This window comes from Mauremys mutica, chromosome 11 (assembly GCF_020497125.1).
Source record: "Mauremys mutica isolate MM-2020 ecotype Southern chromosome 11, ASM2049712v1, whole genome shotgun sequence".
NCBI classification, from domain to species: domain Eukaryota; kingdom Metazoa; phylum Chordata; order Testudines; family Geoemydidae; genus Mauremys; species Mauremys mutica.
In genome coordinates, this window is record NC_059082.1 from 18,140,828 (window position 1) to 18,164,700 (window position 23,873).

Genomic DNA, 23,873 nt, shown 5'->3' on the forward strand with positions numbered 1-23,873 from the left:
GCATTCGAGGAGGCTTCAAACCCTGGGGTCAGAGGTTGGCTCATATGGCAGAGCTGGTGGGTAGCGCTGCACAGTGGATCTCTCCCGGAGTCTTGGGGTGCTGGGGCCAGGGCTTGGCCTAGGCCGATCTCCGCTCTGGACTCGGACTTCCCCCGGTTCCTTCGGTCCAAGCCCACGTCCGGCAGACACTAAGGGGGCACGTTGGGCGGCAGGGGGCGCCTGGAGGGGAGGGGAGCCGAGCCCTGCCCCCCGGGGAAGGCGCCCTGTCGGGGGAGCGCAGGCAGCATGGGCAGCAGCGCGTGGCTCTGCCCGCCGCCCGGCCTGCGGGAGGCGGCTGCGCGAAGCAGGTGGGGACTCGCCGCCGCCGCCTCCTCCTCCTGCAGCTCCGCGGTGCGAGGGAGCTCCCGGGAGAACCCCCCAGCTCCCGCCTCCCTGCCCGGCGCGGTGTCTGCGGGAGGCTGGTCGCTGCCCCCGCCGCTGGGGAGGAGGTTATGTAAGGGGAGGAGGAGGAGCAGGACGGCTGCAGCCGCCGAGCAGGCACAGGGAGAAGCCGCTGCCCGCCCGGCTCTCGGGAGAGTCGCTGCCGCCGCCGCCGCCGGGGCCGGCCCGGGATGCGCAGGGGCTGAGCGCGCCAACAGCCGGCGGCCGCATGTGCGAAGTTGGGACTCGCCCCGCGCCCGCCGGGGACAGAGGCGAGAACCCCGGGGGCGCGCCGGGGCTGCAGGCTGCGGGCGCCGCCGGGGACAAGTGCCGAGACATGGGGTGAGTGTCCGCGGGAGCCCGCGGCCGCTGCCTTCCCTTCCCGCCCCGGGGGCTCAGGTCGGGCTGTCCCCACCCGCCGCCGCTCCCCCGGGGAGGGGGGGTCTCTAGCGAGCCGCTTGGGGCTCGGCGTGTTGAACTTGCAGCCCGGGGCGCGGCCAGCCCCGGCTCCCGCGGGGCGCTGCACTGCGTGGGGCAGTTTGTATCCAGGGCTCCTGTGCCTGGCTCCGAGCCGCCACCCTGCCCGGCTAAGCGGGGGCCGCGCTGTTCCGGGGCCGGGCTCCTCTCCCGCAGGGGGGCTGAGTCACTCCCCGGCACGGGGCGGCTGGAGGGGGCTCGCCGGGGACAGAGCCCGGCTGTCTGCACCCGCGGGGCTGGAGAGGAGCGTGGAGCGGGGGCAGGGGAGCGTGTCCGCGGACGGGACTCGGGTGCGAGCTGAACGAGCGGGGAAAGGCGCAGCTGGGGAAACGCCGGAGGGAGCCCAGCAGTGGGAGACAGAGAGCGGGGCTGGGTGGAGCGCGAGCCGGTCCCCAGTACTTGGTGCGCTCTGGCTTCGGGATTTGGTGGTTGCGGCCGAAGTAGCGCAGCAAAGATTCATTTCTGGCTGGTGGATGATGGCTGGTGGATTTAATCCGGTCCGGGGGCGTTTACACTAGTCCTAGGACTTGGCTTGGGCCATGATTTCTTTTTGGTTCCTATCTTGTTAGTTATTTTTGTTAAGGTTCTCGAGGCCTTTGTATGAGAGTTCCCAGTTAAGATGTATTTGCAGTGCGGTTGTTGCCCTGTTGGTCTCAGGATATGAGCCTTTCTTTGTTGTTGTTTTTTACATTTTAAGTCTATTTTTAAAAAAAGCGTTTTAGTTCATTAAAACACTTTCATGAATTGCTTTGAGATCCTCAGATGTGAAAAGTACTATTATTCAGTTTAATGTTTTTAAATGTAGTTTAATTGATTTTCATGCTGTAAGTGATAAAATAGGATCTTGTAGAAATAATATGGATAATAAAAAATAAGTATAAATGTAAGAAGGGGAGCAAAGTTGTTTAAAATTTGAAGATGTTAGTTTTGCTGTTAGCTGTAGAATAAAACTTGAAGTGTGCAGAAATGTCCTTGTAGCAGATAAACACTCAGGTATGATTTAAATGGCTAATATGACCGAACAGGTGCCTAAAATATAATGTGAAAGATTCTAATCTTGAAATGAGTAATCTCCTCTTCATATGTATAAACTCACTTAAAAGCAGAGGATTTATTTTCAGTGACTCTATGGTGTAATTCAGCCAGAGTACTGAGTCACAGAAAGCACACAATAAACTTGTCCAAATATTATTGTTTCTTATATTTAGATAATTGTTTATGAAAGTTTTCTCTGTTTAAATGCACAAGATTTTGGTCTGAGAACATGCCCCACTGGACAACTCAGTTTGCTATTTCAGAGAAACTAATAGTACATATTGTCTACCCTCTTGTTCAAATTACAAGATAGGAAAAGTAAATACTGTGCTTTAAGGAATTTGTAAACTAAAACCTTAGAAAACAAGAATTTTCTTTCATTTTTTTAAAAAAGCATATTTTCAGTGTGAACTATGCCTAGACTTGAAATGGTCTTAACAAGACTGGAAGGTGGTATGCTGGGGGGATTCCATACCCACACATCATTTTATTTGCTGTATGTTCTCTTACGTCTTTCCTCTTCTCACCCTCATGTGGTGAGGAATCATTCTTTAATTTCTCAGTTTACTTATGCCATTTTGTAACTATGCAAACTCCCACTACAGAATTTATTACAGTATCACTGAAGTGGCATAATTTGCAACAGTTATGCTAAAGGTAAATAATATAAACATGAACAATTTTAAAAATGCAATGAATGTGCCTGATTTTGATGCAGAGAACTTTTGGAAAGAAGGTGGGAGGAGGAAGTAAGTATGGATATTGATCAGTATGCTACACCAGAACTTCTCTGATGGGCTCATCAGTTTCTTCATTAAATAAACATTCATTTAAAAACAAGATAGCATCTTGCCTTTCAAATTAGAAAAGTAAGTTTCAGAATATGAAATGATGCAGTGCTGTCTCGTTGCATCTATAGATGGACAGAAAAATGGGTCTGAAGAACTGCCCCATTCATCTCAATTGAAGACATACCAATCTCCTAGAACTGGAAGGGACCTCGAAAGGTCATAAGAGTCCAGCCCCCTGCCTTCACTAGCAGGACCAATTTTTGCCCCAGATCCATAAGTGGCCCCCTCAAGGATTGAACTCACAACCCTGGGTTTAGCAGGCCAATGCTCAAACCACTGAGTGGCCAAACTAATTGGGTGGCCAAACAATATTTTCATTGTCATCCTTGTTAACTAACTTTAGCAGAATATTTTTTGCTATTCTGGCATGAGAGCTTGAATAAAAACTAGAAAAATATCTTTTAAGAAAGACAGTCTGACCTGGAAACAGGGAATCCATATTCCACAGAAAAACTATTCTTTAAAAGTTCAAAAGGATTTGAAGTCTACTGATCCACTTGCAGATTGCTATTTGTACTTCTTGTGTATTTATGGTATTACCTAGGCTATTTTGCGTTAGGCAAGCCTATATAAATACAAGGTGTCTCCACCAGTGTGCCTGATTCTCCACCCATTCTTGCACTAATGCAACTCAGTTTACGCCAATGAAGTTACTTCAGGCTTATACCGATATAAGTGAGAGGTGAATCAAGCCCCCAGTTCTACATTTTCATGGTTTTTGTGGGCTGAAGATTCCATCTATATTATCAAAACCCACTGTCTTGGATATAGTTATATCTTAGTATGGCCTCAGGCACAGTTAAACTTCAGTTCACTTTTGTAGTGTAGACAGGATTGAGCCACGTTATAAATAATGCTAAAGCAGCTGTGACATACATAGTGCAGTGGTTCCCCCTCACCCGCATCTGAAGGGCCAGTCCAACCCTGAGTGGTGCTGCAACTCCATGCACCAGGGGCCAGGTTCTAATGCCTGGACTGGGGAGCCGAGCCTACTCAGCTCTGCGGAACAGTATTTGCTTCACTCAGGACAGGGGGTTTTGTGGGTCAAAGTGAGATGGTCTTGTGACTCCCTAGGGGGTCACAACCCACAATTTAGGAAATGCAGGTCTAGTGAAATAAACACAGGCTTGGGAGTGAAGACACTTTGATTTTATTCCAATTTTGTCACTTGTATATTAAGTGACCTTTAGCAAATCGCTTAACAGCTCTGTGCCTCAGTTTTGCTATCTGGAAAATGGACATATTAATGCTTATCCATTTTTGTAAAGTGCTTTGAGATGTACATTTTTCCAATATAAAAGTGCAAAGTATTACCTTGCTGTTTATCAGTGTTATAGACAGTCTGGTTTGAGAATACTATTGAGTTCTGTCTGTGGTGCAAGAACAGACTTCAAGTGCTTAGGACACTACTTGTTCCAGCTAGGTCCAGTAACATGGCAGGTTTTGATAAATTTACATGGACCTAGTCAGGATCAGATGGAGGTGGAAGCTTGCTGTGAATGGGGGAGGGGAAGGATAGGAAGGGGAATGAAGGAAGCTACTGAGACTTGACGGGACTTGGGCGCGGAGGAAGCTGGCTGCAGGCTGGGATGGGGCATCCTGGTAATTCCTACTGCTGTTCCTACGGCAGTTCTTTGGTGGCTGTTGCCAATTGCTTGGTGTCCCCCCTCCCCCTCTGATCAGGTGCCAGTGGCTTATCCCCCGCCTTGGCAGCCGGTGCACATGCTCCTGCCCATCTGCTGATCCAGTGTCTTGCCAGAGTGGCTGGAAGGTGGGTAGAGCAGACATGTTACTGCTGGCTCCCTTCCTGCCAGCCTGATCTCCTACGCTGCAATCATGGCCACTCCGGCCCTTCCGCTGGGTCCCACTTTCACCTCTGTGAGGTAGGGTGAGGGCAAAAAACATTGGGGGGGCTGAAACATACATTGTCCCCTCCCCCAATATATTGATTGCAAAGGTACTAGCCCCATCTCACCACCTGGTTCCTCCTCCCCTAGTTCCTCATGTGTAAACTGTGGGAAGAAGTTGGCTCATAGCACTTAAAATAGTTTTTGTCTGGTTGGCCATTATTAATATGTACGTCCCTGGGTTTGGCACTGAGTAACACTACAGCAGTATGAAAACTGACAGCTACCTGAACTGTGCAAAACTAGTTAGTTAGCTCATTAGCGTAAATCTCCTGTGAAGTGAGAGATCTAAAGAAGCATGGGGTGATGCAGTTCAGCTTACTATACTGCAATACTTTTTTCAAATTTTACAAAATTACTAAAAATGTATATTCAGCTAATCATGAGACTGCTGCTCTTGTATAAAATGTTCCCTAAACAAAGACAACTTGACTCCGAAGCCCATGGAAGTCAATGCAAAGTCAAGTCTTGTTGCTTTCCATGGGCTTTGGATCTGGCCCTAATGTTGTTTACATTGAAGAAAAATAGTTTTTTTCCCCCAGGGCTAATTCCCCATCCTTGCAATCCTACAGCTGTGGTACTTTTATCTCAACAGTCTGGCCAATAAACTTTAACTATTCCCCAAACCCTGTATATCAGACTTCCAATGTCCAAGACTTTTTTTTTAATCTAAACATACCTCTTGAGTTATGTCTTTTCACACCTCAGCAAAGAACTAAAAAGCAAAGAAAATGGCTAGCTTATCTGTTGCTCAGATTTCTAAACTATATCTGCTAATCTAACAAAGAATACCTATTTCAATTTGACCTCATAGCTTTTTTTGTTTAAAAAAAATAACAGTCTATTGTAAAGATGGCACAATTTTAGTTATTAAAATGATTTTAAAAGGTATTAGCTGCATTTTCCCCTTTCTGTAATCTAAGACTCTTTTTACCATTTTAATTTCCACAATACACTTGCAGTTCCCTTTAATTTTCCAGATCTCTCGCTTACAAAATGTTGCTTGTTAGTAGAGAAGAAGCAAATACCCAGTTTGGATTACAGTTGTACATCGATTCTTTGCCATTGAAGATGGTGGTGGTCATATTTGTTGGATTAAAATTCAGATAGTCTAAACACTTATTAGCAATGAAACATAATTTTAAAGCCCTTTTTAATAAAGCATTTGTATCAAAATGAAAATTAACCATCCAAATATTAAAACACACTACAAGGAAACACCATACAAATTAAATGCAAAAATGTACATAGAAAATAAATGGTGAATTATCTTGGTGCGTGAATTAATGTAGTTTAGTTAATATGGAACTACTTGTTATACCCACTTCTGCGGACTGAGGAGTTGGATTTTGCATAGGGGTGAACTGGGAAGGAAGTGTGCCAGTTCTTCTTTCTTCCCCCACCTCTGGAATCTTGTGACAGTCCCTCTGTTGAAACTCTCTGTGGACTGAGATCAGGGGGCTATGGAGGTGAATGGAGGCCAGGTTGCATTTATTCAAGAAGGAGCTACTCTTCACAGCATGCTCCTCTTCAAAGTCCACTAATATTCAAGCAGATATCTCTGCCTAAGTAATGCTGCTTGAAGCTGTATTAATGTGGGCTCCATGCCTGCACTCATCTGGGAGAGAAGGCCTGGGATGTCTGGCCAGTGGAGAGAGCCATACTACCATGGCTGAGGAGGTAGGAGGAGTAAGAGGGTTGATGTCTAGAGCAGGGTGAAATTTTTCAGCCAATTTTTTGTGTGCAAAATGTGCAGATTTGGGTCAACCAAAACATTTTGTGACTTTGTGTCAATTTCACCAAATTGTTTTGGCCAGGAAAAAATACTTTTAAAAATGCTCTGAAAAAATCAAAATGTTTTGTTTCTACATTTTTGAAATAAAACCATTTGACTTTGATTTGAAAAAAACTTTATTTGAAATTTCCTTCAATTTTATTAAAATAAGTATAAAAATCCTCAATCTAAATGAAATGGTTTATTCAACCTAAAACTATTTTTTCGACCCTTTATTTTTTCGACCCATATATTTTGAATTTTTTTTGTTTTGGGTCAACCTGAAACAATTATTTTCTGAAACGGCCAGACAACCAAAAGATCAGTTATTTCCCAATCTCTACACGGGTCTACCATCAATGGGACTTAATGTAAATTCTGGTTCCCTGAAGATCCCCTGGTTTTGTGAGGTTGGGATATGGCACCTCTTGCCCCTTTCCTGCTCCTCAAAAGCCCCCTCCCACTTCAAAGGATAACTAGCTGGAAACTCCATCAGGCAAAGCTCATATAGTTTTTGACATCTCTCCCTCTCTTGTTGGTACGTCTGCAAGAGGGTACAATTTGGTCCTGTTTTTTTCCCCCCATTATGTGATGACATTTAAGAACACTGTGAAGTGATCTGCCTTCTTCCCCTCTGCTAGCAATATGCTTTTACATCTTTCTCCTAAATTATTCTTTAACTGATTAAAGAATGCCAGCAGAATGGAGGGAAGTGGCATGGGCAGCTGCCGCCTTCTTCTTTCCTTTTTGTCCTTTAGTAGTGTTGGATGGAATCCTGTGGGTGAGAGTGAATGGGTTGTAAAAAGATATACATGGAAAAGGTACAGAAAAGGGCAACAAAAATGATTAGGGGTATGGAACAGCTTCCGTATGAGGAGAGATTAAAAAGACTGGGACTTTTCAGCTTGGACAAGAGACCACTCAGGGGACATAGGATAGTGGTCTATAAAATCATGAATGCTGTGGAGAGAGTGAATAAGAGAGTGTTGTTTACTCTTTCACATAATACAAGAATGAGGGGTCACCCAATGAAATTAATAGTCAGCAGGTTTAAAACAAACCGAAGGCAGTACTACTTCACACGACACACAGTCAACCTGCTGAACTCATTGGCAGGGATGTTGTGAAGGCCAAAACTATGGGGTTCAAAAAAGAACTAGATAAGTTCATGGAGGAGAGATCCATCAATGGCTATTAGTGAAGAGCTGGTCAGGGGTGTAACCCCATGCTCTAGGTGTTCCTCATCTCTGACTGCCAGCATGTGGGCAGCAGGGGATGGATCACTCGATAATTGCCTGTTGTGATCATTTCCTCTGAAGCATCTGGCATTTTCTTTTTGCGGATACAGACTAACACCGCTGCTACTCTGAAACCTGTCAGAAGACAGGATACTGGGCTGGATGGAGCTTTGGTGTGACTAGTATGGCCGTTCTTATGGTTGGAGGGTGGAGTTTGTGGCAGAGCATGTGAGAGAAATCACAAACAGGGTTTCTGTTCCAAAATGCTGACAGTTTTATGTTTGAGAGAAAGATCCTCTGATCTTTATTCAATAGATGTAGACTTCCAAGAAACAGTGAGGTATCAGAGCTTGTTTCTATGCCATACAGTAAAAATTGCTGGTCAGCCAGACCAGAACCCTCCAGTGATTAATGTTCTTCCAGCACTTATTAATAGCTTTCATGTTGTTGCTGTAGCAGTTATTCAGACACTCAGCCAAATCCAAGAAAACTATCAGTTCCTGGACACAGATCTCTGCTGTAGTCCAAATCTGTATAAGGTGTATGCCAGGAATAAGGCCAAAATCATTTCCACCCAAGTGAATCACTACAGTGTCCAGTAGATCATAACATCTTAAGTCAGCTGGTTAGGCACTGCAGAGTGGGCAAAACATGATGCCCATGCTGGCTACCACTCTCCACCCCAACGGCCCTGTAGTGAGCAATCTCCATGTCATGGTCTACTTCTTGCTCTCCCACAAACTTTTGCAACCTTGTGATTCAAGAGTCCCACAGAATCCACATGTTGGCAACCTAGGCATTAAACACATTTCTTTTCCCTCAATAGTCAAGGTGCCTGTGCTGTGAGTTCCAAAACTTTCCACCACGTCTCTTTGGAAACACCACATTAATCTGCAGTGAGGTAAGGAAGGAACCATTTGCCCCCTTCCTCCCACCTGGAGGCTAATAAAATACAGATTTTCTCAAACAAGCAATCCAAGGCTTGCCTACCAACTGTCCTCATTTCCTGTCCCCTCCGCAGCTGCAACCCCTCTTCCTGCCCCCCCCAGGCCTTTCACCCCATCTCCGCACACACAGTCATCTGTTTCTGGCTCTTACCCACCCGATATAACAGAAATTTTGGTTACACTGCCTGATGATTATTCTGCTGTGTTCACACAGTAAACCTCCCCAAAAATAACACATTATAACAGAGACAACTTGTAGCAAGCAACATGAGTTGACATATTCCCCTGAACTACCCAGGGAAGCATAAAGGGGCTGCATAGAAACCTTCTCATGTGTTTTTTTAAATTGGTACGTGGACACTGTAATCCCTCCAGACTGCACGTCTGTGCAAGTGAAGAAGTGAACATGTTCTTAAATACCATTCTCAGTTTGGGTCCCCCAAAGATTTAGTGGGTGCCATGAACTACCTTGGATAAAAATAGACAGATTGATACAACTTTGACCTGCATCACACTAATAGTTTGATCCCTCGCTCTGCACACAAAAAAAACCCATCTAGAAACTTTTTGAGAAATGACTATTCTCTTCACAACCCCTAACTCAAATGACCCCAAGTTTGGGACACTCACCTGATCTAGCATCCTCCTGAGGCACACCAGATTTTAAAGGAATCTGACCAAGCATGTCGATTTTAGAGACTTAGAAATGTTGACCTTTAAATTAATGTAGTGAAGCAATCTTAATTGTATTGGTGCTGCTGTGCCACTTTAGTAGGGTATTGCAGAGGAAATTCACTTTGGCCCTAGTTTAGCTCCAACTAAAGTCAATTGGAGTCTTTTTTGTGTGTGTGTTTTGTTTTTGTTTTTTTATTGACTTCATTGAGAAGTAGATTGGGCCATCCATTGATGTTGGAAAGAGCACCTTGCATCACTCCTGAGCAGCCTTTTCTGGCTAACTGACAGAGCAGCATGAAGGGGCTCATCCAGACTTCCTTTGGTGGAGAAGGAACATCACTGTGTGTTCAAATCCAGCCCAAGTTGGTAGTGAGTGATCTGATGGCTCTCTGGCCTATGGGAAGTGAGCTGGTGATTTTGGTTCAGGGCCTGTCAGTTCTCATGAGCCCAGTTTGCATCAAATGTCATCCCAGCTGGTGGTGGTATTGGCAGCCTCAACAAAGGGACTGAGGATAGAGTGGATATTGAAGCTGATTTACTCTCTGATTTGGGATGTTGGTTTTAGGCCAGAATTGAGGCATGCTGGTGGGTGCTGTGGGGACCTTACTACCTATACTGTACCTCTTATGTGGATAGTGGCTCTGATGGTCCATAGCCTTGCATCTTGCATAGTCATTTGTGTCTGTGCAAAGCGGGTCTAAACTGCTGCCATTCTGATATTGAGCATTTTACACACACTTTGCACAGATATAAATAACTTTACGCAAAGTGCAGACCAATGGAGAATCAGACCCAGAGAACTCTAGGGGCAGAACTCTAGGGAGTAAATTCCTGTCTCCATTAAAGTGAATAGGAAAACTCCCATTGTCTTGAGTAGGGCCCAGAATTTCACCCCAGGATTATAGAAGCATTAAAATAGCTTTAAAAAAAAGAGTTGGTAGGGAAACAGGAAAGTCTTAGCAAGGGCTTGTCTACGTTTGGGATTTTGGCACTGGTGTAGTTACCTTAGGGTAGCTGCATTTGTGCAAACCCCTAGTGCAGATGCACTGCACCAAACTGAAAACTGACTTGCACTAGTGTGGTTTATTCTTCTTTCCATTGCAGGCTACTGTTTGCACCAGTGCAGTACATCTACATTAACAGTTTGTAGTTGTGCAGCTACACTGATGTTACCATACCAGTGCAAAAATCCTCAGTGTAGATAAGCCCTAAGTGAAAGAGAAACCTGACATCGGGAAGATGTTGAAACAAGAACGCAGAAAATGAGCAGAAACAAGTGAAAGGGCGTGACTGCATGCTATTCAGAGACAGAAGTGGGGGCGGAGGCACTGGGAGGGCAGAGTAGAGAGAGAACCGTAGGCAGCGTCTGCAGTAGAGAATTTCAGTAAAAAATTTCCACCGCTGGTGCCATTGATTCCACTATATTGGTGGGGAGTTCAGCAAATATTTCCACTAGTGTAGACAAGGCCATAGAAAAAGAATGAAGAGAGAAAAGAGAGAAATTGAGAAATAATTTAATTTTAGAGAAGAGATCACAACTGAGTTTTTCAAGCTAATTAATTACCACTGTACATTTGATTGACACCAGAAAGTAGCTCCTAAATAAAATATCCTCTCCAAAAGATGGAATATCCCTCAAATCTCTCCCCAGGTGTAAAAGGATAGAAGTGAGATGGGCTCCTGACAAAAATGAAACCCGGAATGAAATGCTGAAGACAAGTGGCCATTTAAAATATTAAAGCACTCCTTTCAGCAGAAAACAGTTTTAAACTAGGTCAAGCTTTGACAATGTCACTTTAATTTCTCAAAATATAGTCTCTCTATGACCAAGTTGGGCAAAGTGCAGCAATTTATGTGGAGAGAAATCAGGATAAGAGGACGTTAGTCTGTTTCTGTTTATGGATTTTTTAAATCATTTTATATTATGTTCAGATCTAAACATTATTGTAATACCTAGAATAAATAACCTTAGCCATAAAATTAAATTTATGAAATATACATATTTTTGAAACAGCTGCTGTTGTGTGGGAAGTTCTTTGGCTTTCTGAAGGCCGCTAAATAAATGATCAAATCTCCAACTCTTTTTCGCCCTGGCGTACTGTTAGTCATGTTTGTGGATATGGGTGTCCTTTCTGCAACTACAGTGTGTGACTTGAATTGTATTTTGGAATTAGCTTGTTAGGATGTAAATGTGCTTGAGGGAACACAGGCTGTTAGTACCAAGGAAGGTTATTGAAGCATCATTGCTGCATTTCATTCAGAACAGGCTAGATAAGGCATGAGTAGGGATTATGTGTAATACTCCTGCAAACTGTAGATGATTACACTGGATGATGCAATTGATCTTTTCTGATGATCTTTTCTATGATTTACACTCGCTTTTCTCTACCTGCTGTTTCTTCAGTGCTGCCTGCTGCAAAGTCACACTGCTTAGCACGTGTGATGCTAGTAACCTTCTGCTTACCTCTGACCTTATCACTGAGGTTGAAACTGTTAGGGACCACTGTGCCCACTGCATCACTCAGAGTTATTTTGTAAGGTTAGTATTACCACTGGGATCAGGATTAAAAGGAAGCAAAATATTTGTAACAATCCACATTTAGGAATCTTGGTGTTTTTTAAAAAGAGGTGGATGGTGGATGACATCACTGTTGCTGGTCTGCTTTGATGACTCAGATGAGAGAACCAGCTCTGCTGTGTAGGTGTGTAGGATTTGCAGGTTTGATGGTAATTTTATCCTTTCATGCTTATAGCTGGCAGGACGGGGAGCTTTAGCTGGAAAACAACGACAGCTTTATCGTGGAGAAGAGGGAGTGGATTTAAAACAGAGGAAAAACTGTCTGACTATGAAGGCAGGCATAAAAGGGGCTACTGCTTACCATGCAAAATCGCTCATTTTGCTGTTAACTCATCCTCCTTTTCCCTTCTGAATCCCCCTCAGTCTAAGTCTGATTGCTTTCAGCCATTTGTTGTGACTTGTCAAAATACAAGACTGTAAGCATTTTCACAGAGGAACTGTGTTTTCAGTTGTTTTTATTTTTATTTTGTCCAGAGTTTTCAAAGGAGCCTAAGGGAATTAGGGGCTGTTGTGATAATTGGGCCTACAAAGGTAACCTATTGTGAGATTGTGAATTCAACTGTAAGACGTGAGTCAAATGTTATAAAACATCACAATAATCTATAAGAACAAAAGTTGGTGGGAAAAGGTACAAAAGGGAAACAGACTGGATTAGTCCAAACCAAAAGGCCTATTGATATAACTCAAGGACTGTGTTAAAATCATGCCAGGTAAACGAGAGAAGTGTGAGATCAGAAATCAATGAACCAAAATCGGTGTGTCTGGAATTAGGTTTCGTTGGTAGACCTAATAATGAGGGGATGGGCTATTCCACCCATCAGTCCCTTAAAGGAAGAGACTTTGGGGAGACAATTTGGCTATAGGAACAAGCTTCTCCATCATGGCTGCCATCTAGGGTTACCATCTGGCTGGTATGTGACCGCCATGTCCAGTTTTTTATGGATTTGCTGGTTGCCAGAAAAATAATTTAATCTGCTGGCTTTTTTTCCCATGAGTCTAATGATTTGCATTATCACCACAATACACTAGGATATCTAATGTTAAAAGTTTCCGTGTCCGGCTAAAGATGCTGCAGTGTTCCCACTTCCACAGTTTGTGATAACAGATCTAAACAGTTGGAAATACAGCAGCCGTCTGCCCACTAACATGCAAGCGCACTAAGCGTGCGCGCGTGTGTGTGTGAGAGAGAGAGAGGGTTTGAATCACCCGAGAGTGAGGAGACGTGCAATGTTATCAATCTTGTCTATATGTGTTATCTCTCTAGATACTATAAGTGGCTGTTCAAGGGGGGGAGTGGCGGAGTTGCTTTGTGGTTGGGGTTGCGATGGGCTGTCCTTGTGTGTGTGTGGGGGGTGCATGCAATTTTTGCATTTTAAAAGTGGTAATGCTCCTGCCACCCCCACCGTCTCTTGGGACCCCCGACCTTCTTCATCTTAATCCTGAGATGTCCTGAGCAGAGAGAGGGACCCAGATGCTGCTGCCACCTTTACCGGCTCTGGCTGAATCCTGAGCATCACTTGGGATGTGAGACTTTGCTCTCCGCCCTCCCCCGATGTGTTCTTTTCCTTCCTCACCTTATTTCTTCTCTTTCCAGTCCCTCTCCTTTTTCCTTCTGTCTGATAAGAGTCTGGCTTAGCTGTCAAAGACTATATATTTTGCAACACTGTTGTAAACCTGTGACCAGACAGTGGCAGCTAAAAGCAATGCCCTAAACAGCACGATGCAGGTACAGAGTTTGTCAGGTCTCTGAGTGGCTGATAAGACCGTGTGCTGTGCCTGTGTTTTTCCAGCTGTGAGATTGCAAATGAGTCAACAGCAGAGACAGAAATTGCATTTTCTATCTTAGCTGTTCTTTTCTTTCCCCTTTTGTATGTTTTGTTTTGTCTTCCTGGAAATGGGATCTTACATTTCAAAGACTTTAACTGCTTTTTCTTTCTTCTCTGTATCTTTAATAAAAGGTTGAAAGGATATTTAGTGGTGTGTTTGCTATGGTCCTAGGCAAGCTGAGATCTCTGTATTCCAAACTAGGTTTAACACTGTTTAACATTGGACAGTGTCTGGGTTATGTTAACACCTTTGACTCTTTGGGTCCATTTATGCCATGCAAATTAGTACAACAGGGCTCAATCCCCCTTGAAATTCACTGAGAGTTGAGTGCCTAACTCACTGGAAAATCCCAGCTTTCATGTACGCACGTGACCTAGCACAAGGGGACCCTGATTCCTGACTCGGGCTGCTAGGTGTTGCTGTAATACAAAGGACAAACAATAGTAACTGTGGTTCTGCAACCTATTCTGACAAGACCAGGCTCTTTTTTAGTAATTCAGGCAGCAAAGGCCTTTTTGGAACGGGTTAGAAAATATACAGCAGTCTTGTACAACATATTTTCATAGGCCATCCCTAGTCTTGTTCTGAATTCCTGGATGTGGACTATTGGAATGTTATGTCCCTGATTAAGATTTGCTTTTTCTTTTTTTTAATTGGACAAATACTTGTTTGAGCAATGTGGTGAAACAGCGGTATAGCTGCAAGTGGAATCAAATGGCCTCATGTGGAGCAATATACTTTTTTCAATGCTATATGCTTTAGAACTAGCATGTAGTCTAAATAAAAGGAAACCACTAGGTTTATTATTTGGAGGTAGAGAGTATTTTTGTTTTCTATGCTTATTATTGATTGATTTATTTTCAGAGAAAGGACGGGAAGTGTGGTAATAGTGGGGAATAGTCAGTGTATTAAGCCTTTTTCTATGAAAAAGTATTCTTCCAACAAAGGAGAATCCACACGCTCTTGTTCAATTTCACTAAAGTTCCATGAAATTGAATCTTTGCTTTTGGGAAGTTACACTATAATCTAACCACACACACACACACAACTTGAACAGCTTGTTATTTCCATTACCTAGTCCCGCTCTCTTTTTCTTATACAGATATATGTAGTTCTGCCTCTCACTAGGAATGTGTTACACATAGCTAAAGATCTCTCTCTAGTCATTAACCTAGGAGTGTGTGTCCTGTTTTGTGATTTTGCAAAAGATCTATATCAGCATTTGAAAAAGGAGAAAAAATATTTTGACCGAGATTCTTCAGCCTTTAACTGAGCAAAACTCTTAGTGAAGCCAGTGGGAGTTTTGCTTCATTAAGAACCGCAGAATTATTTTTAAGTTATGAAACTGAAAATGGGGGAGAAATCCTGCATGATGTTACATATTGTGACGGGGTAGGTCACAGATACCCCTTTGGGACTGCCAACTGATGTGCTGGGTCTGCCTCTGAGCCCGTTTTCCTTGGCAGTTTACAAGTTCAGTACCTTGCCTTGTTTGAGCCAGACACGCTTGCCTGCTACAAACACAGATCCAGGTCTGAACCATGTCCCCCAAAAGCTGCAGGCTTAACTGAAAACAGCTTAAAAAGTGCTCCTGTCTCTAGGACTCAGATACCTAGCTCCCAATGGGGTCCAAACCCTAAATAAATCCATTTTACTCTGTATAAAGCTTATACAGGATAAACTCATAAATTGTTCGCCCTTTATAACACTGATAGATATGCACAGCTGTTTGCTCCCCCAGGAATTAATACTTGCTCTGGGTTAATTAATAAGTAAAAAGTGATTTTGTTAAATATAAAAAGTAGAATTTAAGTGGTTACAAATAATAGACAGAACAAAGTAAATTACCAAGCAAAATAAAATAAAACATGCAAGTCTAGGCCTAAAACAGTAGGAAACTGAATGCAGGTAAATCTCACCCTCAGAGATGTTCCAATAAGCTTCTTTGACAGATTAGCCTCCTTCTAGTCTGGGTCCAGCAGTCATTCACACCCCTGTAGTTACTGTCCATTGTTCCAGTTTCTTTCAGGCATCCTTTGGGGGTGGAGAGGCTATCTCTTGAGCCAGCTGAAGACCAAATGGAGGGGTCTCTCTCTTGTGGGTGGAAACTCCTCTCCCCCCCATGTAGAATCACCACTAAAAGATGAAGATTTTGAGTCACATGGGCAAGTCACATGTCCATGCATGACTCAGTTCTCTACAGGCTGAGCCATTGCCCACATGTTAGCCCGAAAGTTCCCAGGAAAACTCAGATGTGGATTGGCGTCTGTCAAGGTCTGTTGTTGGCCAAGTACTCCCAATTACTTGAATAACCCCCTCACACTGTTGAGCAAATCTGCCTTACGTGCTTTCTACAGTAAACACTTTAAATACAAGCATAGAGCCAACACTCATAACTTCAGATGTAAAAATGATCCATGCATATGAATAGGATGAATATATTCAGTAGAACATAACCTTTGCAAAGATATGTTACATGGCATATCTAGCATAAAACATATTTCAATTATGTCATATTTACATTCATAAGCATATTTCTATAAAGCATTATGGGGTGCAACGTCACACACACAATTTCAGTTGTGGGAACTGTTGAGATGAGTTCCTGTCTGCATCCTGAAAAACTTGCCCATACCAATATTGCCCTGGCCTCTTCTTTTGTCATTCAGTGTTGAACGCATTCTAAACCAATATGCATTTCCTCACCTTTTGGGGGCGAAGCCAGACTTTAAGGCACCTGCTCCCCTACATGGTGTTAACTTCGCTTGTGCCAATCAGAAACAAACACAAACAGGTTTTGGGCCCCGTCCCCTATGACACTTCTATGATGTCATAGTGGGTACTTTATGGCCTGCCTGCCATGTGCAGGCAGGGAGAGGAGAAAGAAAAACGAATCCTGTGTATACCCGTGTATCCTGTGTATACCTGTAACCGAGCCTGATCACCTCGAAGCCTCTCTCTCAGCTCACGTGTTTCAAACAGAGCTTCTACGTTTGCCGGTCGTTATGCATTGGTTTGTATTTGTAAGTATCAGTTATTACTAAATGCTGCATCTTTGTTTATAAATATTGTTAGTAGATATTTTAGTCATTGTGTGTTTTAAGTTTCATTAACTCTATTAGCTAATCATACACTGCTCCCTTACCCCTTGTAATTATCCCCAATAAAACTTTTAAATTGATTAAGTTTAGTGTGTGTGTGTGTGTCTGCAGTTTGCATCGTGACCCACACTCTCCTTGCATCCCTTACCAATATAGTCTGTTGCCACGTGCAGCCTGGTAAATAACAGGCCTGCATTTTCTTTCGCCCCTGCGAGTCCGTGGCAATCTACAGGAACATCTGAAGATCCCAGTCAGGGACAAGGGCTGCAGTGTACAGGAAATAGTACTAGGATGGCCCCTGCTTCAGAGGGCTTTCAGCATTCGACCTTTCTGCTTCCTCACTAGCCCTATCTTATCCACTTTACCTCTCCCCACTGGTGGCCTGCCCTTCCAGGAGAGGTGTAGGGCAGTGTGCCACAACTCCTAGCAGTTTATTTAAAAATTACACAACTCCATTAAGGGCAAATCACTGGCGAGAAGAAAGCTGAGACATTTCTCACTTGTCCACTGAGGTGCTACAGAACAGGCAAGGTATCACCTAGTATGTTTTAGGGGTGGGAGGGATGTGATCCCAGTGGTCACTTTGGGAAAGATGTAGGTCTATGTAAAATGTGTTTCTGGGGGCCTTTTATGAATTCAGTATTTGTAGTAATGATTCCTTCACTTCCTTCACCCATTGGAATTCTATTGTCCGTAAATGAAAGGACCAAAGGGATTTAATTGATTAAGACATACACAGCACCTAATCAAATGAGTGCACTCTATGCTGTTACATAGCTGGAGGTTTAGTACCCTCTGATAAGCTTCACTTTAATCACCAGCAATGAGTGTTGATTATTGCAGTTAAAGTGACACTGCCAACATAAAACTCATATTAGTCCCAAATTTAGTACCATCCATAGTTATAAGCCACACCTAAGGTGACTTGACTTGAAAGAAGTTAGCAGAAAAATATTTTTCTGTATTTTTTCCAGTTTCTTTACTTCATGCATTTGATAGGTCTTGTCATATTCATTGTTTCTCATGTGTAGCCCATCATGGGAGTTAGTTATTCCTTTATTGAAAACACCCTTGTAAACATCAGTGAGGGAACTGAAAAACCTTTAGAAAATGTACTTAAAGGGATTTTCTAAAAATTTCCAAACAGACTATATTAACAAGTGCTAAAAGTAGATACTGTCCCTTTCAAGCCAAAAACAGAATGGGCTTGACCCCAAATTGAATGTGACACACCCCAAATTCAGGGAAAGTCAGATCTGAACTTGAACCTGTGTCCCAGCTTCATATAAAAATAAGCAAAATAAAAATGAAGTAGGATCTGATTTGGTGCTCCTTGAGTCTTCAGGAATTGAGCCCTTGTTTGGGAAAGTCTTTCAAAAGAAAAAAATGTTGCAACTACTTCAGTTTCAAAAACCATTCTTTGCCCTTCATAGACAGACGTTGACTGATCAGGGAAAGATTCTGCCCCTTGGAATCCAAGTTTCTTCATGGTTCCTTGTGCCTGTTCCACTTTCTCCTGTCCTCGAGGTTCCTGGGGCAATGTCTGGGTATGTGTGAATGTTCTGCAGTTCCATGCTGTATCTTTTTGAAAAGCTCGAAGGATGGGTGTCTTACTGGTGAATCAGTAGCTCAGGGCTTAGCCAAGTTTAAGCCTAAAATCCCCATGTGCACTCTTGGGTTCATAGACAGGATACTCTGGATTCTCCTTGAATGCTGCCTGAGGCATTTCTACACAAATATCTTCATGTTGGATCCTTGGAGATTCCCCAACCCCAAGTTAGACCTGAGCAGCTACTCCTAGGATCCTCAGACTGATTCAGTAGGAAAGATAACATATCGGCTTTCAAATGCTGAATTAAGATCTTGATCAGACAGCAGCTCATGGCTCTCCAGATGTCTGATACAGTGCTCAGCCATCCCAAACCTCTTCTGGAAACTATCTAGCTTTCTATTGTGCTATCAGAAGAGCTCTTAACATTCACTAGTTCAGAACCAGGGTATTTTAACTTCTTACATAACGATTGTTGTAAGTAAACCTCTTGAGGTCTGGCAGCTCCTCTTCCATGCCATCATGGCTACTACTGGCTGCTTTCCTCTGCTGAGCGGACCTGTTATGAGTTTTTCCCTCTTAATGCAGTAAGCTTGCATGACTGTATTTTAGATTTATCACATCTTGGAACCTTTCTCCATGGCTTAGAGAAGAAAATTTCAAATTATTTTGGAGGAATAGTTTATATTTTAAACTTCATATTAGGGTACCAGAGTAAGAAGCTGAAATAAAATGTCTTGTTCATTTTGCATTCCCCGCCAGACCTCCTTCACCTGAAATTTTAATTGAAATCTTTCTGTCTGAAGGAAGTACAGAAACTCTGTGTAACCCATAAAAGACTTCTCTTGTGAATTGTAAATGTTACATTGCAGCGCTTAGCAACACATTTTCAAATATCTATTAACACAGCATAAATGACAGTGTGTGACACAGGACTGTAACGGAAAGAGGTCAAGATGCTCTATTTCATGACCTCTAAATTATTTGTCAGCAAAGCAAAATAGACACATAACTAATACAAATAATTTAAGATGGATTGATAAATCTCTACTTAAAAAGCGTTGCCTGTTGTTTTTTGATGTCATGAATGAATAGGCTCCATTAATTCGTATACCAGATGGTCTAAAACAGGGGTGGGCAACCTATGGCACGCGTGCCGAGCTGATTTTCAGTGGCACTCACACTGCCTGGGTCCTGGCCACCGTCCGGGGGGCTCTGCATTTTAATTTAAATTTAAATGAAGCTTCTTAAACATTTTAAGACCTTTATTTACTTTACATACAACAATAGTTTAGTTATAAATTATAGACTTATAGAAAGAGACCTTCTAAAAAATGTTAAAATGTATTACTGGCAAGCGAAACCTTAAATTAGAGTGAATAAATGAAGACTCGGCACACCACTTATAAAAGGTTGCCGACCCCTGGTCTAAAATACGGTTTCATACATGTGAAGTTCTAGACACAATGATCCCAAAGACATTCCTGATGCAAACAGACTAGTATAGCAGGGTCCAAAGTGTTAAAAAGATTTCCTATTCCAACTTGACTCTTTCTGCAGGGCTGCCTTGCCGTGCTTTTATTATTATTCTAGCAGAGAAATCCTAGAGGGTAGTTTGGGGTAATTGCTTTACCTCTCCTAAGTGTTCTCCCCCACAAGATTCCAACTTATCACCCCTTCTCTTCAGTGTGTCTGTGGACCATTGGGAGGGTTAGTGAGGAGGTGTGGATTGAGGTATTTTCGATATGCTAATGACACTAGGTGTGACTTTCTGCGTCATGCAACCCAGAGCTTGTGTCTGAAAGCAACTGGAGTGTGGATGAGAACCTGTTTGGAATTTGGTAGGTGAAGGAAAACAGCCAGAAAATGTAGCAAACTTTATATCGGTCCCCTCTGAGGCCATATGCTCACCTTTGGTCAGTTGAGTACACAGTTTTGGGACTTACTTAGACTCAAATCTTCTGTTGGACAAGTGTGGGCTTGATTCTTTGGTCCAGAGAAAGGGGTTGTTTTGCTTCTGCTGTTCTTATCTCTCTTGGACTATTTTAAATTATTTATCAAGAGCGCTGAGAGCCTGGGGCAGGAGTTCTTATGTTTTATATGTTGAAATCAAAAGAAATAATACAACGTTAATGGAGAAGGATAGTATGGTTTTAAAAAGATTTAATCTGTACTTTTTAGGTTGCAAGTACAGTATTCTGTATTGAAACTCTCCCAAAAAAGTCTACTTAAGGTCATAAATTCAGCATATATTTTACTTTTATTTTTTTATACTATTTGAATTGCCATGGAAACTCAATATGTGAGTGTCAACCATGCTGGGTTGTTTCGCTGTTTGTGAGCCCCGTGTTCTTAACTTGACTTCTAGTAATTTCTTAAGTCTTATCACTTATTAGAAGAAAGACCAGATGGTGGTGATTGATTTTGAAATTGACAAAGATATGATAAAAATGTTACTGTACATAATCACATCATTTTAAATGTATTTGTTTAGAGACAATGTATATTATGGGCAGTTCTTACTTGCTTAACCAAGACTTATGTTATGAGCTGGGTTGGGATAACATTGGGCTGTGTCTGCTTCACCTGAGACATTTCTGCAAAGACATTATTTTATTGGACAGGGTTCTTTTTAATAAAACCCTACATTTTAAAATGCGAATCAAAATGTTGCAGGTATGGCATAGGAATAAAATCTCTCTTTCTGTTCATTAAACAGCTCATACTTTTCTCTCACCTATCTTTTTTGGTGGTGATTATCTACAAAAACCTTTTTCAGATGCCATTCAATGGTATCTGAAATAACCTGGGGAATGTGAAGAGATGACGGCTATTAAACATTGCAAAAAAAATGTGTTTTTATTGCCAGTTCTAAGAAGAAGAGGGCTCAGGACAGTTGTTATGATTGATCAGTTCTCAGAAAAGCAGAGGAGGAGGACGACTGCCTGGATTTTTAATAGCAGAAATTTGTATTACAAAGATTTTTCATGCTGTTGTTAAATACAGGCAATATGCTTTGTGCTATACAGAACACAAAGGAAGCTGTGTCTTTTGCCCAAATAACTGAAAACCTATCTATCTAATACCAGTGGTATTTAGATCATTGCCAGTGCCATCCCGTAGTATTGATAGTAAACCCAGATATTAACTACAAAATTAGCAAAGTGACAGGCTGTGCATGTGATCATTTTGCTAATAACATCAGGGGCCTGATTCTCCTCTCACTTTACACAAATGTTATGACCGCATAATTCCATTGATTTAACTGGAATATATTCTTGATAGATGCTGGTATAACTGAAATCTGAACTTGGTGCTCAGTGTTATCTGCAGTATTGTCAACATGAAGGAAAGTTGAGGCCACTGGGATGGTGATCCACAAATAGACACAAAATCCCTGCTGATTTGGAGAGTGGGCAGCTTGAGAGAGGAGAGCTACGAGGAGAAGGTTTTAAAAATATTTAGTCTTATTTCATTTCATTTAAAAAAAAAATCTCTGTAGCCCCCTAAAGTGTTACTAGTGACCATTGCAAATAAATTAACACATTTATGGTAGGCTAGTGCCCGGATAGCTCCGAGAATTGTTGATGGGATATGGAGTTTCTCGGTCCTTGGTGGTCTGGTTTAAATGTGGCCCAGATTAGTAATGACTGATAACTGCCACCATCTGTCAGTTTTTCAGTGGTGTGCACAGAATGTGATTATGAAGACTTAGTTAATTTCCTAATGGATGTGTCCACATCACAACTGCCATTTTGTTAGCAATTCCAGCAGAGAAGCCACAGACTGAATGGGCTACAGAGACTGACAACTGTCATATTTGTAGAGGCAGCTTGTCTCTCAAGGACAGGATTGAGGCACATCATTAAGGTGGTGTGGGGAAACCGGCACTGCTACTGCCTATGTTGTATGTATCCAGGGAGGGGGAGAGGCCATTGAGTCTGTCGCTTGACACCTTTCAAGAGTAATGCATTCCACCTAAAAGGCGGTAATGGTTTGTAATAGTAGAGAACTAAAAGTCTGAATGCACAGGACCATTCATTTCCATGTTTCTTGTCTTCCTTTAATTCTTAAGTGTTGTGGTGCCAAAGTGTGAACTTGCAAAAGCACAATAAGAATTTCTCACCAATTGGTGCTTCATCCTCAGTAACTGTGTAATTGCATTCTAACACTAGGCACTAATTTTAGATTATAGTGACTATGATGAGTACAGACTTTAGCTCGTAGTTCAATAGAATTTACTCACGGAAGATAGGGGGAAATGGTGCATAAACTTTGCCTCTCCTGACAAAGAAAAACATCTGCTGCCACATGTTGATTAAGTAGCAATGACTCTTGTATATGCTCGGCACTTTCCAAACAAATAATTGTTGTTACACAGGACTTATGGAATTTCCAAATGTTTCAGGAGAATGAAGCAAGCAAAAGTTTGTTCTGAAATGTTACATGGAAATTCTCTTGTAAAGTCATGTTATACAATACTATTTTAGCATAAAACAAGCCCTGTTAAGAATTTGTAGACTTGACTCTGCCTCCATGTACACTGGTGTAAATAAGAAGTAACTGTAATGAACTGAGATACAGCTGTGGAAAGCTGATGCGAGAGGAGAATCAGGCCCGGTTTGTTTAGCTCTCTCTTGTGTTTAGGGGTTAAATTCATCCCAGTGTACGAGGCATGTAAAATGACCTATGCACTATATAAGCCCCGCAATAAAATCATAATAGATAAGGTCTTATGCAGGCCATCTCCTTTGGAATGAATATCACTCTGATGTATTATCCAGGAACACTTTGCTTTTGGTAATATGATAAGAAAAACTCTTAATGCTGAAGTAGTTCTGTGGCTTATCAGTTCGCCTGTGTACAGATCCGGAGGTGTGCCAGAGCAGCACTTGAAGAGAGGCAGGCATAGGTTGCTTTTTGCCACCCTTCTGGCCCCCTGAACCTGAAGGCATCAGGTGCCAACTTGATTCCACTGAGTGGCTGATTTAGTTTATGCTGCAGTAACACCCAACTAGAGGCTGTTTCACTGGCCATGGGTTGCTAGAACAGAGTCTCATACCCTCTGGCTCGGCTTTTGTGCTGGAGGCAGAAGTGAAAGTAAGCCGGTACGGTATGGTCCGGCGTACTAGCAAGAGCCGGTACACTGTGCCGGACTGGACCGCTTCTCCAGCGGTGATTTAAAGGGCCACTGCGGGGAGCCCCGGGCCCTTTAAATCACCGCCAGAGCCCTGCAGCCACTACCCTGGGGCAGTGGCGGCAGGGCTCCGGTGGTGATTTAAGGGGCCTGGGGCTCCAGCCGCCGCAGGGAGCCCCGGGCCCTTTAAAGCATTGCCAGAGCCCTGCTGCCGGAGCTCAAGTGGCACTTTTAAAGGGCCTGGGGCTCCCTGCAGCAGCCGGAGTCCTGGGACCCTTAAATCACCACCAGAGCCCTGCCGCCACTGCCCCAGGGTAGTGGCGGCAGGGCTCTGGCGGTGATTTAAAGGACCTGGAG

The 23,873-nt window shown here is 42.9% G+C and overlaps 1 protein-coding gene across 3 annotated transcripts in view; it reads left to right on the forward strand.

Moving 5' to 3' along the window:
• Positions 1 to 258: 258 nt before the first annotated feature.
• The window catches only part of HOMER2 (homer scaffold protein 2), a 115,545-nt gene continuing 91,930 nt past the window's right edge, over positions 259 to 23,873 (forward strand). The window contains exons 1-2 of one of the 3 annotated variants that reach the window (XM_044981122.1): positions 16,712 to 16,752; positions 18,264 to 18,377. In XM_044981122.1, the coding sequence (XP_044837057.1) occupies positions 18,370 to 18,377 (8 nt within the window). In that variant the 5' untranslated portion in view covers positions 16,712 to 16,752; positions 18,264 to 18,369. Of the gene's footprint in view, positions 348 to 398; positions 763 to 16,711; positions 16,753 to 18,263; positions 18,378 to 23,873 lie in introns of those variants that run through there. The other 2 variants (XM_044981120.1, XM_044981119.1) reach the window with 2 other exon arrangements.